The sequence below is a fragment of the Saimiri boliviensis genome, chromosome X (assembly GCF_048565385.1).
Source record: "Saimiri boliviensis isolate mSaiBol1 chromosome X, mSaiBol1.pri, whole genome shotgun sequence".
In the NCBI taxonomy this organism is placed as follows: domain Eukaryota; kingdom Metazoa; phylum Chordata; class Mammalia; order Primates; family Cebidae; genus Saimiri; species Saimiri boliviensis.
In genome coordinates, this window is record NC_133470.1 from 116,374,915 (window position 1) to 116,392,839 (window position 17,925).

The following is a 17,925-nucleotide window of genomic DNA, read 5'->3' on the forward strand; positions in this document are numbered from 1 at the left end:
TCTTACCCTCAAAACAGATGAGGAAGATGAGGCTCGGAAGGGTTACATGGTATGCACAAGTTCACGAGGGAGTAAGGGGCAAGGCTGGGATCCAAAGCCTACGCTACACTGTTAACCACTGAGCTAGTCTGCCCATTGCAGCCTCAAGAGGAACACACCCATCGTAGGCAAATAAGCAACAGCTATGTGAAAAAAAAGTGAAAACTGGTGCTTCCTGTGAATGCTCCCAGCCAGCTGTGAGTCTTCCCTGTTGACAGCAGATCTTTCCCGGGACGTTTCTCTCCCTTTCCCCTACCTCCCTCTTCACCTCCACTTTGAGGTGGGGTGTGAGGGTGGTAAGATCCTATCTTAGCTGCTGTTACTGTTTAGCTGGAGTTCAAAGAAGCCTGCTTAGCACAGGGTGGTCATTTTGACTCCCAGACCTGTATCTCTTCCAGGAAATAAGCCAGCTCAGGTCAGGGGAACAGGAGAGAGTGATTTTACCCTCAGTGGAGTTAGGAAGGCTCCTCCCACACCTCCCTTGCTTTCCGTCTAGGGACAAGTCTTATTTCCAAGATCAACAACTGCCATCTCTAAAGTATTTTGGGCACTCTATACCTTTTGAAAAAAAATGGGGGAGACTTTTCCTTTCCTTTCAGTTTAACAGTGATGCTCATACAAAGCCATCTTGCCTAAGGGATGTCCAGACATCCACTTGGATTTGAAAAGCATCCTTCCCCACCCCCTGACTGCTAACATAATTCTTCCCGACTAGGTAGAAGTTGGTTCACAAAGGGGCCAGACCTAAAAGTAAGATGACAGCAGGGAATTGAAAATATAACAAACTAAAGGTAAGGCTCCCTTCTCTCCCACTACCCTGAAGGCTCAGAACCTACCAGTGTTTGTACTTCTGGACAGGTAATTCGATTCTGTTAGGAAAATAGAGCTCTGTTCCTACTGAGAGTAGATGCTATGCCAACCAGGAAATATTGAAGTAGGCAGAAAACCTGGAGCTCTGTTATCACCTCCTCACAGCGCCTCCTCCTTTCTGTAAAAGTGACCAGATCTGAATGAATGCATGTAAATCTATGCTGTAGTTTGTTGGGGAGGTTTTTGTTCCGGATAAGGATGGGGGTAAACTATGTCAAGGGAGGTGACGACAGCAAAGCCTTCCCTGGGATTAAGAAATTATAATAGACGGGCGTGGTGGCTCAAACCTGTAATTCCAGCACTTTGGGAGGCCGAGGCGGGTGGATCACGAGGTCAAGAGATCGAGACCATCCTGGTCAACATGGTGAAACCCCGTCTCTACTAAAAATAAATACAAATAATTACCTGGGCATGGTGGCGCGTGCCTGTAATCCCAGCTACTCAGGAGACTGAGGCAGGAGAATTGCCTAAACCCAGGAGGCGGAGGTTGCGGTGAGCCAAGATCGCGCCATTGCACTCCAGCCTGGGTAACAAGAGTGAAACTCTGTCTCAAAAAAAAAAAAAAAAAAAAAAAAAAAAGAAATTATAATAACTACCACTTATTGGTCACTTACTACGTACAAGGCAGTTTATTATCCCATTTAACTGTCTTTTTTTTTTTTTTTTTTTTTTTTTTTTTGAGACGGAGTTTCGCTCTTGTTACCCAGGTTGGAGTGCAATGGTGCGATCTCGGCTCACCGCAACCTCTGCCTCCTGGGTTCAGGCAATTCTACTGCCTCAGCCTCCTGAGTAGCTGGGATTACAGGCACGCGCCACCATGCCCAGCTAATTTTTTGTATTTTTAGTAGAGATGGGGTTTCACTATGTTGACCAGGATGGTCTCAATCTCTTGACCTCGTGATCCACCCGCCTCGGCCTCCCAAAGTGCTGGGATTACAGGCTTGAGCCACCGCGCCCGGCGTTTAACTGTTTTTATTGACCTATAAATAAGTACTCTTTTTTTTTTGGAGACAGAGTCTTGCTCTGTTGCCCACGCTGGAGTGCAGTGGCATGATCTTGGCTCACTGCAACCTCCACCTCCCAGGTTCAAATGATTATCCTGCCTCAGCCTCCCAAATAGCTGGGATTAGAGATGCCCACCACCATGCCCAGCTAATTTTTGTATTTTTACTAGAGAGGGTTTCACTGTGTTGGTCAGGCTGGTCTCGAACTCCTGACCTTGTGATCCACCCACCTCAGCCTCCCAAAGTGCTGGGATTACAAGCATGAACCACGGTGTCCGGCCGAAATAAGTACTCTTAGTACTCCTATTTTATAGATGAGGAAACAAAGCACAGGGTATAAGATGGGATAGTTACAACAATTTACTTTCCCGTCCTGGGGCTTTGCTTCTGCCCCCTGCCCCGCCCCCTGTGGTAGGTGGGCTTTCTTCTCAGCCTCTCTGAGCAGTTGTCGTTCAAGGGTGGCCAATGGTCTGTGGCTACCGAATGGTCTATGCCTGTGGCTCACTGCTCATTACGATTGGACAGCTCTTCAAGTCAAAGCTACAAGTAGGGCTTTCCATTGCTAGCCTGCCAAGGACTAAATCAGGCCTCAGGACAGCTCAGTTTTCCAAAGATTTTTTTTTTTTCTCTCTGTAACTTGAGTTAACCATTCCCTGGCCAAAGTCAGGCTCGTTATGCTCTGAATGTCTGTGTCCTCTCAAAATTCATCTGTTGAAATCCTGACTCCCAGGGTGGTGGTTTTAGGAGGCAGGGCCTTTGGCAGGTGATTAGGTTATGAAGGTAAAGACCTCATGAGTGGGATTGGGTCCTTATAAAAGAAATGCAAGAAAGCTAGCTTCCCCTTCCACCATTCGAGGGCAAAGCAAGAAGGCTCCAGGAAGCAGGCCTTTGCCAGGTATCAAATCTGCCTTGACCTTGGACTTCTCAGTCTCCAGAATGGTGAGAAATACATTTTGGTTGTTTACAAGCCATCTAGTTTATGGTATTTTTATTGCAGCCTGGCCTGTCAGTTTCTGAGCTTGCAAAGTATTGATTTTCTCAACTCCTCTTGCACAGAGGCTGTGGACTCCCAATCTCAAGGTCTGCTTTCCTGCTCCCTCATCCTGCTTTCCTACTCCCGCACCTGGGGCAAAGGAACTGAACTCAAAATGATCGGATGACCTCGCTATAGGAATAGGCCCCTGTACTCTCGGTGAGTAAAGGAAGGGCCTGAGGAAGGAGAGACCTAGGTTCAAGTCCCAGCGCCACCACTTACTTACTAGCTATGTGATGTTTGGGTAAGTGACTGACACCCTGTGCCTTGTTTCCTTATCTATAAAATAGGACTAGTAGGAGTACTGATTTCATAGGGTCAATAAAGACAGTTAAATGGGATAATAAACTGCCTTGTACACATTAAGTGACCAGTAAGTGGTAGTTATTGTTATAGTATTATAATTTCTTCATCCCAGGGAAGGCTTTCCTGGCATTACCTCCCTTGACATAGTTTACCCCCATCCTTATCCCTGACAAAAACCTCCCCAACAAAGTACAGCATAGATTTACATGCATTCATTCGGATCTGGTCACATTTACAGAAAGCAATCAACTAACAAACACAGCTGACTTTTTTTTTTTTTTTTTTTTTTTTTTTTGAGACGGAGTTTTGCTCTGTCGCCCAGCCTGCAGTGCAGTGGTATGATCTTGGCTCATTGCAGCCTCTGTCTCGTGGGTTCAAGTGATTCCCCTGTCTCAACCTCCTGAGTAGCTGGGATTACAGGCATGTGCCAACATACTCAGCTAATTTGTATTTTTAGTAGAGATGGGGTTTCACCATATTGGCCATGCTGGTCTCAAACTCCTGACCTCCGGTGATCGGCCAGCCTGGGCCTCCCAAAGTGCTGTCATTATAGGCGTGAGCCACTGCGCCTGGCCTACAGTTGACCTTTGAACAACGTGGATTTGAGTTGCGCTGGTTCACTTATATGTGGATTTTTTTCAATCAATAACATCAGTCCTCTGTTTCTGTGGGTTCTGCATCCACAACCAAATTTGGGATGCGGGGCTTGTGTATAAGGAGGGCCACCTTTTTGTGTCCACAGGTTTCACAGGGCTGACTTTGGGGCTGAGAAATGAGTGGATTTTGGTATCAGAGAGGGGTCCTGCAATCAATGGCCTGCAGATACCTAGGGGCAACTGTATAAATTTGATGGTGCTATGATTTCCCAAGCACTTCCAGGCACCATACAAAGCACCGGTAGGCTGGAATGAAGACGAGATGTCGATCAAAATGGTGTCAAGAATTTTGCCTTCTTCCTTTTAGCATATCTGTCTATCCTGAAATGTTAACGGCTGTTTGCACTGAGACACATAGAACCTGATTGCCAGGGGAGGAGATGGAAGAGTGCATTCTCAGAGTGAAGCGGGTAGGCAGTTTTAGACAGGGGACATGCTGGGGTTTTCTTAGGGCAGCAGGTTGAGTGGGAGGCAGGCTTGGGATGTTCTTACCTTCAGTTTGGGTAGGTACAACCACACGGACTTGGGGCTCACCCAACAGCAGCTAAGGTTCAATTCTGTACTCACAGGCAGTGAGATCTCCTAAGCCAGCCCCAAACTTCATTCATTTTTAAACAAGTATTAGGTGTCTGCTACATGAGGTTGTGTGTTGTGAGGATATACAAATGTGTAAGGCATACTTCCCATAGGCAAAGAGTTTGCAATCTAGGCGAAATAAGGGACACAAAAGATTATATCAAAAGGAAGCATATGGCATGGGCCAGAAGACAGCTCTAGCAAGAGTGAGCTATGGACATTCAGGAGCACTAGACTATTGCTTGGGGAGATGGCAGAAGACTTCAGGAGGCGGCTTTGATAGTGAAGAGACAGCAGGGCGATCATGTAGATGGGAAGACATAGGGCATGGAGAGAAATGCCATGGAAAAGAAACTGGCTGGATCAGAGGGCACATATAGGCTAACAGCATTATTTAAAAGGGGTTATTTGGCCAGGCGTGGTGGCTCATGACTGTAATCCCAGTGCTTTGGGAGGCCAAGGTGGGTAGATCACCTGAGGTTAGGAGTTCGAGACCAGCCTAGCCAACATGGTGAAACCCCGTCTCTATTACAAATACAGAATGGAGGTGCTCCAGGCCACTTCAGAGGGCTAGTTAACTCAGCTTCTCTTGCCCCAGAATCCCCTCTGAAGTGGGCTGGAGCACCTCCATTGTGGTTCTACAAAGGCAAAACATCTGCCTTGATCCATCAACATAGGACACTTGTTTTGGGGGTGGGAAAAGCCAACTCATTTCTCAAAAGCAACAGGTAGGTGCTATAGTAGGTTAGAAAAGATAGCCATCACTGAGACAAATCTCAATTGCGCCTTCAAGGAAATTGGGACAGATGTTCCAAGACAGAGGTAACCTCATGAACAAAGGCCTGGTGACTGGAATGTGAAATGCGCTAGTCTTCAGGACGTGGGAGAAGAAGCTAAGAAGATTAGTTCGATGAACTTGGAGGCTTGAATAGAGTAGAGCTCAGACAAATGTGTGTTTTGTTTAGCCCAGCCAGCACTTAACAATTTCCATTTGCCAGCAGTGAAAAACTGGGAGATTTTACATAAAATTCTGGATTGTAGGCTCCTTTGAAAACTGGGTCTATATTTCTAAATGTCATCCATCCTTTGGAGAGGAGGAGCTGGCCACAGCCTCCACTGGCTGGCTCTCTTTATTCTTTTCTGCTATCGATATTTAGATGCAAATCACATTTTGTGAGCACAGTGAAGTTTAGCTCTCCAGAAAGCTTTTAAAAGCCATGATGGCTCAGAATGCATTTGAACGCTTATTCCTTTTTTTTTTTTTTTTTTTTTTTGAGACAGAGTCTCACTCTGTCGCCAGGTGCCAGGCTGGAGTACAGTGGCACAATCTCGGCTCACTGCAACCTCCGCCTCCTGGGTTCAAGCAATTCTCCTGCCTCAGCCTCCCGAGTAGCTGGGACTACAGACGTGCGCCACCACGCCCAGCTAATTTTCATATTTTATTAGAGACGGGGTTTCACCATGTTGACCAGGATGGTCTCGATCTCTTGACCTCGTGATCCACCCGCCTCGGCCTCCCAAAGTGCTGGCATTACAGGCATGAGCCACCGTGCCCGGCCTTTTTTTTTTTTTTTTTTTTAAGATGAAGTCTTGCTCTGTCACTCAGGCTGGAGTGCAGTGGCGCAATCTTGATTCAATGCAACCTTCACCTCCTAGGTTCAAGTGATCCTCCCGCCTCAGCCTCCTGAGTATCTGGGACTATAGGTGCCTGCCACCATGCCCAGCTAGTTTTTTGTGGTGTGTGTGTTTTAGTAGAGATGGGGTTTCATCATGTTGGCCAGGCTGGTCTTGAACTCCTGACCTCAAGTGATCCACCTGCCTCGGCCTCCCAAATTGGTGGGATTATAGGCGTGGACCATGAGGCTCAGGCCTGAAGGCTTATTCTTTGCAGGGTGAGTGTATGTTATCTGGGTTTCCCTACATTCTCTTTTTCATGTTACTTCCAAGTTCCTGCAGGCATTTGCTTTTGTAACTTCTTATATAAAGGGCGTCTGTGCAATAAGGATTGTGAAGTTGGTATGGGAAACATGCCAGGCCAAGGGGCTCAGCCTTTTTTCTCTGGGGACAACCAAGAAGGGCACAACAGGCTGAGTGCAGTGGCTCGCACCTGTAATCCCAACACTTTTGGAGGTCAAAGCGGGAGGATCACTTGAGTCCAAGAGATCGGCCTGGGCAACATAAGGAGACCAGGAGGCCCAATCTCTACAAAACATTTAAAAAATTAGTCAGGCATAGGTAGCGCATGCCTGTGGTCCCAGTTAACTTGGGAGGCTCAGGTGGAAGGATTGCTTGGGCCCGGGAGGTTGAGGCTGCATCGAGTTGTGATTGTGCCACTGCACTCCAGGCTGGGAAAGAGAGCAAGACCCTGTCTCAAAAAAAAAAAAAAAAAAAAAAAAAAATGGATATAACACAGACAACAGATCTGAGAAAGTTTCATCTAACAGAATCCCATATGGGCTGGGCTGGAGAAGACTGAAATGAGCACTGACTCTGGAGACAAGCTCCCTGGCCTTATATCCCAGCTCAATTACTGGATGGGTGAACTTGCAGGCTATGGTAGCTCAGTTTTCTCATCTGTAAAATGGACTCAGTAATAACAGTGCCCACCTTGTAGGGCTTGTTGTAAGGATTAAATGAGATATTGAACATAAAGCACTTAGTACAGTGCCTAGTACATATGAATATTCAATGTTTAAGATCATTTTTAGAATTAATCCTGGACAATGAGGAGATTACTGCAATAGCCTAGATGTGAGCTGATAAGGTCCTAGATTAGGGCAGGGGGCAGTGACAGAAAGAAAGACCAGCATGGGAGCATTAGGAATGAAGAATTTTGCAACAGCTGGGGCTAAAAAAAAAAAAAAACGGAAGGAAGAAGCACCTGGGCTCAAGGTTGACTGGGTGAGGGGAAGGGGAAGAATCAAACCCAGGTTGTGGATTTCCACCCGGACTCACTGCGGCAATGATGGAATTGAAGTGGAAAACTCTGGGAAGAAAGTATTAGGAAAAGAAGTCACCTTCATGCATATTAAGTTAGAGGTGACAGTGGGATACGATAGCCAAACAGTAATGTCGAGTAGGCTGTGGGGAGTGTGGGACCATGGCTCCGGAGGGAGGTCAGGGTTGAAGCTGTAGATATGAACACAAAAAACTACAAGAGGGGATGAGAGGGAATGAATGAAGTGACTGTGTCCAATTCAGCAAAGGTAACCCGAGGTATTGAGCCTCTGGTATTTGAGCAGGCTGGGGCCTCTGTTGATTCATCGACCATGTGTATTCTGCTCAGTCAGCTGTACCACTCGGATGCCACCTTTGTCCTTCATCTTATGTGCTTTCGGTTCAAATGCTGACCTGGCCCAATCCTGCTTACCTTGTGAGCTGGGATGGGGTCAAAGTCCACTGGGGCATAAAGCAACAGGCTCACACTTGGTTTTATATTTGATGACATTGAGACACCTAATACGGGTAACATGGGAGGATGTCAGAGTTGTGGGGGGACCGAGCACGGGTCTGGTGCCTCTCTCTTCTGATTCTTTCAGAAGGCCTGCCAGGTTCCAAGGCTCCTACATTCTTAGCTGCTCCCTGGATTTTCAGGGCAGTGTTCCTTCCCCAGCCTATCTCCCTTTCTCCTCCACATGCAGCTGTGCAGAGAACCATTTTCTCAGGACTCCCTGGTTCTTATTAGAAGCATGCAGATTAATCAGATCAATTCATGTCTGTCAATATCTTACCCTTCCTACTTGTTCTCTCAATACACTTAAGTTCTGCCATCTCTTCTGGCCCAGGACCTGGGCTAGGTGTGGGAGAGACAAGAAGGCCAGGCTGTACCTGGAAGGGTTTGAGCTAAGATGCTCTGAAGCGTGGAGAAGGGGAGTTCACGCAGGGTGGTTGGGGTCCGTGAAAACACACGAAGTTGGGGGCACCTCATTCCATGTTTGCACAGGCCTGACCCACCCCCCTTCCCACCAGAATCCATTCTATCAAGACATGCACGTGCATAATGTATTTACCTCTCCATTCTCTAGCATGCCAGCCAGGAGCCAAGGCAAGTAAAGTAAAAAGGGTTAAAATGAGTGTAAGCATGGTGAAGGAAGGGCTCAGCTGGTTAAACAAGACTTCTGATTACTGTCATTATGTTCAAAAGAGTTCCAACCTGATGTGCCATTAAATGGGCTGTGTGTGTCAAGAGAAAAGCATATTAAGAGAAAGAGACATCCAGACAAAGGGGCCAGTCAGTGCAGGGATTGAGAAAAATTCCCTGTGTAGCTCGTTATCCAACAGACACCTGCCATTGATTTGCTTCACGAAAGGCAGTGCAATGGGGAAAGCCAATGGAATGCAAATGTTGCCATTATCTGCTCTCAGGACAGAGCAGCCCGGTGGCCTTGCAAAGGTCCCTCTTTACTTATTCTGCTGGCAAACCCTGCCTGCTCCTTCAGGGACAGACTTATTAGAGCCCTCTCTTCTTGGTGAATTTGGAGTGTGTGCTTTGTAGGACAAACAACAATAACAACAAAACCAACAAGTTTAGCATTAGCCTGTGGTTTCTAGGTCTCCAACTGGAGATCGATTTCAGGCAAAGATTATGAAGTTGTTAACTCGACAGAGATCACTAAACTTCAGGCTGCAATCAGGTGGTGTTCAGCTACTCGCCACTTACTGCAGTGACATCTAATGGCCAGAGAAGCCCAATGCCATGTTTGCATTTAAAAGCAGCCTTGCAGTTCTGTCTTGGGGGTGAATTTTTTCTAACATAGGGTAGACAAAGTATTGGTATGTTTATTAACCCCTGCAAAATAACACTTTCACTGAAAGCCTAAAGTTCACTTCCTATATCTTTGGATGACATTTATATTATTACTCATAATTACATGCTGATCCTATTTTGTGAAACCAGTGCAATTACCTCTTTGGATTTTTTTTTTTTTTAGAGACTTAGAGACGGGGTTTCACCATGTTGGCCTGTTTGGTCTCGAACTCCTGATGTTGTGATCCACCTGCCTTGGCCTCCCAAAGTGCTGGGATTACAGGTGTGAGCCACTTTGGATTTTTTTAAACAACCATCATGACTTTGCATCTATTTGAAAACGTCGTCTTATGCTCTGTATATGCTTTATCTGGAAGGCTCCCATACAAGGAAAAAGATAATCAGGATTACCCCTAAATACCCCTTCTAGTGTATCTTACCCCAGTGTATAGTGGGTTGCTGTGGTAGGGATATAGAATGCAGATGGTGTAGAATGTGGTGTTGGCTGTATTCTTCCAGATGAGCTCACTGTTCTAGCTCCCAGGAAGAGAAAGGAAAACTAAGGTTTATGGGGAAGACTGGGACCCTTCCCCTCTCTGATTTAGATGTCATTGAACTTCATCTGAAACCTTCTTTCTTTCCTTTCCTTTTCTTTCTCTCTCTCTCTCTTCTCTTTCTTTCTCTTTCTCTTTTTCTTTCTCTGTCACCCAGGCTGGAGTGCAGAAGTTCGATCTTGGCTCACTGCAACCTCCACCTCCCAGGTTTAGGAGATTCTCCTGTCTCAGCCTCCCAAGTGGCTGGGACTACAGGCACGTGCCAACATGCTTGGCTTATTTTTTTGTATTTTTAGTAGAGATGGGGATTCACCATGTTGGTCAGGCTGGTCTTGAACTTTTGACCTCAGGCGATCCACCCGCTTCAGCCTCCCAAAGTGCTGGGATTACAGATGTGAGCCACCACGCCTGACCTGAAATCCTTTTTCACCGACTAGCCCTACTCGCTGAGGCTCAAGGCCCTGATTTTGGACTGGCCCACTATGGGGAGGAAGCTAAGCTCATGAAGCCCTGAACTATGCATGAGGTGGCAGAAAATGCCAGAGAGATGCCCCGGGCAGTGAGAAAATCTTAGGACCAGGGTTTTTAAAAAATGAATTAAAAGCTTACAGTGTAGCATACTTCTTTACGACCCTACTTCTCCCAAGTTTTTTTTCTTTTTCACTTCTGATCTTCTGTTTGTGGATCTCCCCAGCTTTTTTAAGAGAAACTATTTTTTTTCTTGTTTGGAGAGAGCATAATTATCCTGTGAAGAAAACAACTTTTCTAAGGTTTGAACCAGATAAAATTGCTATTTGAATGAAGTCAACAAAGTTGGATATTGGTCATTTCATCTGATTCAAGCTAAAGAAAGAAGATTGAAAGTAAAGGAGAGACATACTGTGTCTCTGAATAAAAGAGAAAATATTTTACATAAATTACTCCAAGTTTATGGGTTTTACATAATTCCAGTCATAATCACAAAGTCCATAGCCCTAAAGTTATCTGGAAGAACAAATGCCTGAAAATCATCAAGGAAATGTTGAAAAGAAAAACAATGAGGAGAGCTATATTCCACTAGATATTAAAAGGCATTTTTCTAAAGTTATGGTCATTAAGATAGACAGAGACTCTAGAATAGATATAAACATTTAGTATGTGGTTAAAGCCACAGCACGAAGTAGTGGAGAAAAGAAGGATTATTCAAAAATGGTACTTAACTGATAAACTATTCTTTTTTTAAACTTAGCTTCACATCATGCACCAGGAAAATTCTTTTTTTTTTTTTTTTTTTTTTTTTTTTTTTTTGAGATAGGGTCTTGCTCTGTCACCCAGGCTGGAGTGTGGTGGCACAAATACGGCTCATCGCAACCTCCACCTCCAGGGCTCAAGTGATCCTCCCACCTCAGTCTCCCGAGTAGCTGGGACTACAGGTGTGTACCAGCTACAGGTGTGCCCAGCTAATTTTTGTATTTTTTGTGGAGACAGGTCTCACCATGTTGGCCAGCTGGCCTCGAACTCCTAGCTTCAAGTGATTCTACCTATTTCAAACTCCCAAAGTGCTGGGATTACAGGCAGGAGCCACGGCACTGGTGCACCAGGTAATTTTTTTTTTTTTTTTTTTTTTGGATATTAAGTCTTGCTCTGTTGCCCAGGCTGGATTGCAGCGGCATGATCTCAGTTCACTGCAACCTCCACTTCCTGAGTTCAAGTGATTCTCCTGCCTCAGCCTCCTGAGTAGCTGGGACTACAAGCCTGCGCCACCACACCCAGCCAATTTTTGTATTTTTAGTAGAGACGGGGTTTTACCATGTTGGCTAGGATGGTCTCAAACTCCTGACCTCAGGTGATCTGCCCTCCTCGGCCTCCCAAAGTGCTGAGATTACAGGCGTGAGCCACCATGCCTGGCCATACCAGGTAAATTCTAAGTGTATCAAAATGTTAAGTGTAAGGCCATTTGTAGTGGCTCACACCTGTGATCCTAGAACTTTGGGAGTTGGAGATGGGTACGATTGCTAGAGTCCAGGAATTTGATACCAGCCTGGGTGGCAGTGAGACCCTGTCTCCTAAAAAAAACAAGAAAACAAAAAAAGAACCAACCAACCAACCAAACAAAAAACCCAAGTGTAAAAATCATAACAAAGAAAGTATTCAAAGAACATATAAGTGAATAGTCATAGAATAGGCCTTTTAAGCAGAAAAGCAAAGTGAGAAACAAAAACTAATACTAATAGATATAATTAGATAAAATTCTAAAATTATGTACAACAAAACATCACCACCCTAGCCTGGCCAACATGGCAAAACCCTGTCTCTATCAAAAACACAAAAATTAGCCAAAAGTGGTGGCATGCGCCTATAATCCCAGCTACTTGGGAAGTTGAGGCAGGAAAATCACTTGAACCGCCACTGCACTCCAGCCTGGGTGACAGAGCAAGACCCTGTCTCAAAAAAAAAAAAAAATACCACCACCACCCCACCACCAACAACACATAAACAGCATTAGAGGCCAAATATCAAACTGGGAAAAAATACATGAAATGTATGACAAAGGGTTAATATCTTTAAAATACAAAGATTTCTTACCAATGAATAGAGAAAGTTGAATATTCCAGAAAAATAGGGCAAGGACATAAATACAGAACTTACAAAGAAATACAAAAGGCCAGTGCAACCTTGCTTATAATCAATAAAATTCAAATTAAAACAATGGAATACTATTTTTCAGCAATTAGATTCACAATGATTTTAAAAGTAATTACTATTGATAATTAATACCAATTAATATAGAGAGTTTAGAAGCTGAACCACTGTTCTTTACTGCTGGTGCAAGTTACAAACTTACAACCTTTCTGGAGTGCAAATTTCATGAAGAGTCAGAATTGTTTTTTTTGTGACCTAAAAGTCAGTTTCTAGGAATACAGCCTAAAGATATCATCACAGATATGAAAAGAATACAAAGGTTTTCATTACAATGTTATTATGCTCAAGAATTAGAAAAAGCCTAAATATTAAAAAAAATGAGAAATTGTTACATATTTCTGGCATAACCATATGGTGGAATATTATTTGATAATTAAATATTTAATGGTTCAGGGAAATGCCCATCATATAATAAGTGAAAAAAGAAGAATACTAATTTTTATATACAGTGTGAACACAATTTTGTAAAAGAAATAATTTTATATATATTTATATGTGTCTGTGTGAGTGTGTATATGTATATACATGAAGATTCATAGGAGGAAAACTATTAATCATTATAATCCATGGGTGTTGTGCTACGGGTAATTTATTTTCCTTTTTGTACTTTTCTGTATCGCCCAAATTTTCTACAACTTATTCATATTACTTTTTTTCACTGGGGTCAAACATACATAAAACGAACCATTGTAACCATTTTTAAGTATATGTGCATTACTTTTTTTTTCTTTGAGACAGGGTCTCTCTCTGTCACCCAGGTTGAAATGCAGTGGCAATATTATAGCTCACTGTGATCTCAACCTCTTGGGCCCAAGTAGCTGCGTCCCAGGCACAGGTACACACCACCATGCCCAGGTAATTTTTTATTTTTAGTAGAGACAAGGTCTCACTATGTTGTTGGGGCTAGTCTCAAACTACTGGGCTCAAGTGATCCTCCCATGATGGCCTCCCAAATATACATTATTTTTAAAGTTAGAAATACTTACTTAAAAAAAAAAAGATAAGCGTGCACTAAGCAGACTTTACATTTAAGCAGAAAAGCAAAGTTAGAAACAAAAGTATAGTAATAGCTATAATTAGATAAAATTCTAAAAATATGTACAACAAAACCCTACCACCATCGACACATAAACAGCATTAGAAACCTAATGTTGGCGGGCACGGAAGCTCCTGCCTGCAATCCCAGCACTTTGGGAGGCTGAGTTGGGCGGATCTCCTGAGCTCAGGAGTTTGAGACCAGCCTGATCAACATGTAGTGAAATCCCATGTCTACTAAAAATACAAAAATTAGCTTGGTATAGTGGCACACGCCTGTAGTCCCAGCTACTTGGGAAGCTGAGGCAGGAGAATGGCTTGAATCCAGGAGGAGAAGGTTGCAGTGAGCTGAGATCGTGCCCCTGCACTCCAGCCTGGGAGACAGTGAGACTTTGTCTAAAAAAATAAAAAAATAAAAAAAGCTAAATATCAAACTGGGAAAATGACAAAGGTTTAATACCTTTAATGTATAAGGACTTCTTACCACTGATTTATTTATCTGTTTGGACAAGGATAGGAAAGGAATGCCACCCAGACAGATAAAAGTTTCAGAGTGGAGTGGCATTGTTGAGTGTAATCATAGTGTGTTTTGTCTCAAGGCAGCTTTGATAAGCACCTTCAGGCTGTTCAGTGCTGAGGTAAGGGACGGCCCAGGGCAGCCGGGAATACTACAGAGGGCAGGCAGGAGCAGGGAGGGGCATTGAGCAAGGAGGGTAAGTTAGAGCAGGCGTCCCCAAACTTTTTACACAGGGGGCCAGTTCACTGTCCCTCAGACCGTTGGAGGGCCGCCACATACTGTGCTCCTCTCACTGATCACCAATGAAAGAGGTGCCCCTTCCTGAAGTGCGGCGGGGGGCCGGATAAATGGCCTCAGGGGGCCGCATGCGGCCCGCGGACCGCCATAGTTTGGGGATGCCTGAGTTAGAGTCACGGGGAAAACCAAACCCAGCTGGGACTGATCATTTAAACTTGGATTCGGCTGACCCCAAATTAATTTCCATAGAGTTCTTCCAGGAATATATTGCTTGTATAAATCAGGGTTTGCCCAGAAGAGGCCACAGAGACAGGCTAGCCTATGGAAGTGGAATTGTTTTTAATTTTAATTTTTTTTTTTTTGAGATGTCTTGCTCTTGTCACCCAAGCTGGAGTGCAACAGCATGATCTCGGCTCACTGATTCTTTTGCCTCAGCCTCCTGAGTAACCGGGATTGCCTGCCACCACCCCTGCTTAATTTTTGTATTTTTAGTAGAGACAGGGTTTCGCCATGTTGGCCAGGCTGGCCTCAAACTCCTGACCTTGTGATCCACCTGCCTTGGCCTCCTAAAGTGTTGGGATTACAGGCGTGAGCCCCCATGCCCAGCCAATTTGTATTTTCAGTTCTGTGGTACACGTGCAGGATGTGCAGGTTTGTCACATAGGTGAACGTGTGCCATCGTGGTTTGCTGCACCGATCAACCCATCACCTAGGTACTAAGCCCAGCATGCATTAGCTATTTTTGAATTTTAAGGGCCTGAGCGGGGCTAACAGAAGATACAGTGCCTCAGCCCTGCTAGGATTCTGGGCCTGCCCCCACTGTACAGATACAACTGTTATCCATCCAACCTTATTTGAACCAGTCCGATTTTTCTTTCATCAAAATTGGTTTATTCTAGGCTAAGTCAATTACTCACTGTGGAACCTCTGATTCTAGGATTTTGCCTCAGGGGTCTCACTAAGATGCCACCCCATTTTAAATGCAGTTCCTTCCTCAGTGAGGGAGTCAGGGATGCTGGAGCCTTGTTAGTTATAGCTCCTAGCTTATGTTGGTCCTATCCAGTCTGCTTCACTGTGGTAGGGCACAGTGAGAAAAGCAAGAGTGGCATCCTAGCTGTAGAGGCAGCAAGAACAGGGAGCATTAGCAGGCTGCATTTCACATTCTACTCTCTGCTGGTCTTGGAGGAAGGAGAGACACAAGTGATATAATCAGGAAGACAGGAAAGAAAAGGCAGTTTCATCTGGAGGCTTCTTTTTCTTTTTTGGAGACAGAGTGTTTCTGTGTCACCCAGGTTGGAGTGCAGTGGCATAATCTCCGCTCACTGCAACCTGCGCCTCCCAAGTTCAAGTGATTCTCCTGCCTCAGCCTCCTGAGTATCTGGGATTACAGGCACCTGCCACCACCCCCAGCTAACTTTTGTATTTTTAGTAGAGACAGGGTTTCACCATTGGCCAGGCTGGTCTCGAACTCCTGACCTCAAGTGATCCACGTGCCTCAGCCTCCCAAAGTGCTGGGATTACAGGCGTGAGTCACCACACCCAGCCTGGAGGCTTCTTAAAAGACCAAAAACAGAGGATGGGCATGAGGAGGCAGTCTTCGGTCTAGCCAATAGCCCTGAAAATAGCAGCAAAAATGCCACAGAGTGGGGGTTTGCACAGTATTTGTGTGAGCAGTTGGAAGCTCCCTGGAAACCTGGCATCACTTGGGGTCAGTGTTCTTTGCTGTTGTTACCCACCCACAAACACTGCAAAGCATTCCACCCCCACCCGCCCCTATAACTCCTCACCTGCATCTTTCTCTTCACAGTGTCGAAGGGAAAGGAGAGGGTCTGGGTCACTGCAGCAGCCAGACAGACATTAGCAAAGTTCTGCGGGAGAGAAAACTGATCTCGGGGTCCATTCCAGATTTTCTCCAGGTTCATGTAAACAAGAAGGGAGCCAGCAGAGAACGGGAGAGCACCTGCAAAACAAGGCCAGGAAGAGGCTGCTGCTGTCTTGGGAAAACACCGGTTTGAGAACATAAATGCCTGGGGGAGGGGGTTCCAGAGAAAGTAAACAGGAGGGGCTCTAGGCTTGTTACAATCCCTCCAACCCAAGGAGCTTGAGGGAACTTTCTTGAGTGATGATAATCTATTTTGGTAGGGGTTGTGTCATTTGTCAAAATGCATCAAATGGTTCACTAAAGGTCTGTCCACTTTGCTGGATGTAAATCACACGTTTAAAAATAACATACATGGGCTGAGCGTGGTGGCTCATGCCTGTAATCCCAGCACTGTGGGAGGCCAAGGGGGTGGATCACCTGAGGTCAGGAGTTTGAGACCAGCCAATATTGTCAACATGGTGAAACCTCGTCTCTACTAAAAATACAGAAAGGAACTAGGCATGGTGGCAGGCACCTGTAATCCCAGCCACAGGCTGAGACAGGAGAATTGCTTGAACCCAGGAGGCGTAGGTTTCAGTGAGCTGAGATCATACCACTGCCCTCCAGCATGGGTGACAAGAGCGGAAGTCTGTTTCCAAAAAAAACCAACCAAACAAAAAAACAAACAAAAAAAATCCATAAATATTGAACTCTAGTTAATCATACACATGTTGAAGGGTTTAGGGGTGAAGTGTACTGATATCTGAAAGTTACACTGAAATCATAAAACAAACAAAAAAAGATGGACTGGCTGGGCACAGTAGCTCATGCCTGTAATCCCAGCAATATGGGAGGGATTGTGATCTGGACTGGCTGGGCAGTCTGTGGACTGTGGACTAGCTGGGCACAGTAGCTCATGCCTATAATCCCAGCACCAAGGCGGGCAGATCACTTGAGGTCAGGAGTTTGAGACCAGCCTGGCCAACATGGTGAATCCCTGTCTCTACTAAAAATATAAAACGTAACTGGGCATGGTGGTGCATGCCTATAATCCCAGCTACTTGGGAGGCGGAGACAGGAGAATTGCTTGAACTGGAGAGGCAGAGGTTGCAGTGAGTCAAGATTACACCACTGCACTCCAGCCTGGGTGACAGACTGAGACTCTGTCTCAAAAAAAAAAGATGGACTGATGAATGGCTGGACAGATGGGTAGCAAAATGTTAACTGTTGCATCTAGATAGTCCATGGGTGTATACTCTACACTTCTTTTAATTTTTCTGGATGTTTGACACTTTTTTTTTAATGGTGGGGGAAAAATCACTCCAGTAAAAAAAAAAAAAAAAAAAATCAGTGGGCAGCACCTCATTATGTTTTGGAGGACAGGAGGGACTGATCTCTAGCTGAGAAGGAAACAGTCTGTGAAAACTGGAACGTGAGAGGCTCTTGGTGGTGAGGGAGGTCACCTGACCTCACCTTTGGGAATGATGTGATCTTATCATGGCCCAGTGGGTACCCTACATTGTATGGCTTCCTCATCTTTCCAGGAACTGAGATGATGAGCAAGTAATACAGTAGGTATCACTTTCAGAAACTTCCAGAAACTTCAGGAGCCATCTTTGGTTTACAGAGGGACTCAATTTCTCCCTCAAAATGAAATTTAAAAAGGGGATAGGCCGGACGTGGTGGCTCACACCTGTAATCCAAGCACTTTGGAGGCCAAGGCGGGTGGATTACCTGAGGTCAGGAGTTCAAGGCCAGCCTGACCAACATGGTGAAACCCTGTCTTAAAAAAAAAAAATAGGGGATAA

At 45.0% G+C, this 17,925-nt stretch overlaps 1 protein-coding gene across 1 annotated transcript in view; it reads right to left on the reverse strand.

Annotated features, from left to right (window-relative positions):
* Positions 1 to 17,925, reverse strand: part of SLC25A43 (solute carrier family 25 member 43) — a 50,810-nt gene that overhangs the window by 22,318 nt on the left and 10,567 nt on the right. The window contains exon 3 of the mRNA XM_039464185.2: positions 16,044 to 16,216. Within this exon, the coding sequence (XP_039320119.1) occupies positions 16,044 to 16,216 (173 nt within the window). The remainder of the gene's footprint in view (positions 1 to 16,043; positions 16,217 to 17,925) is intronic.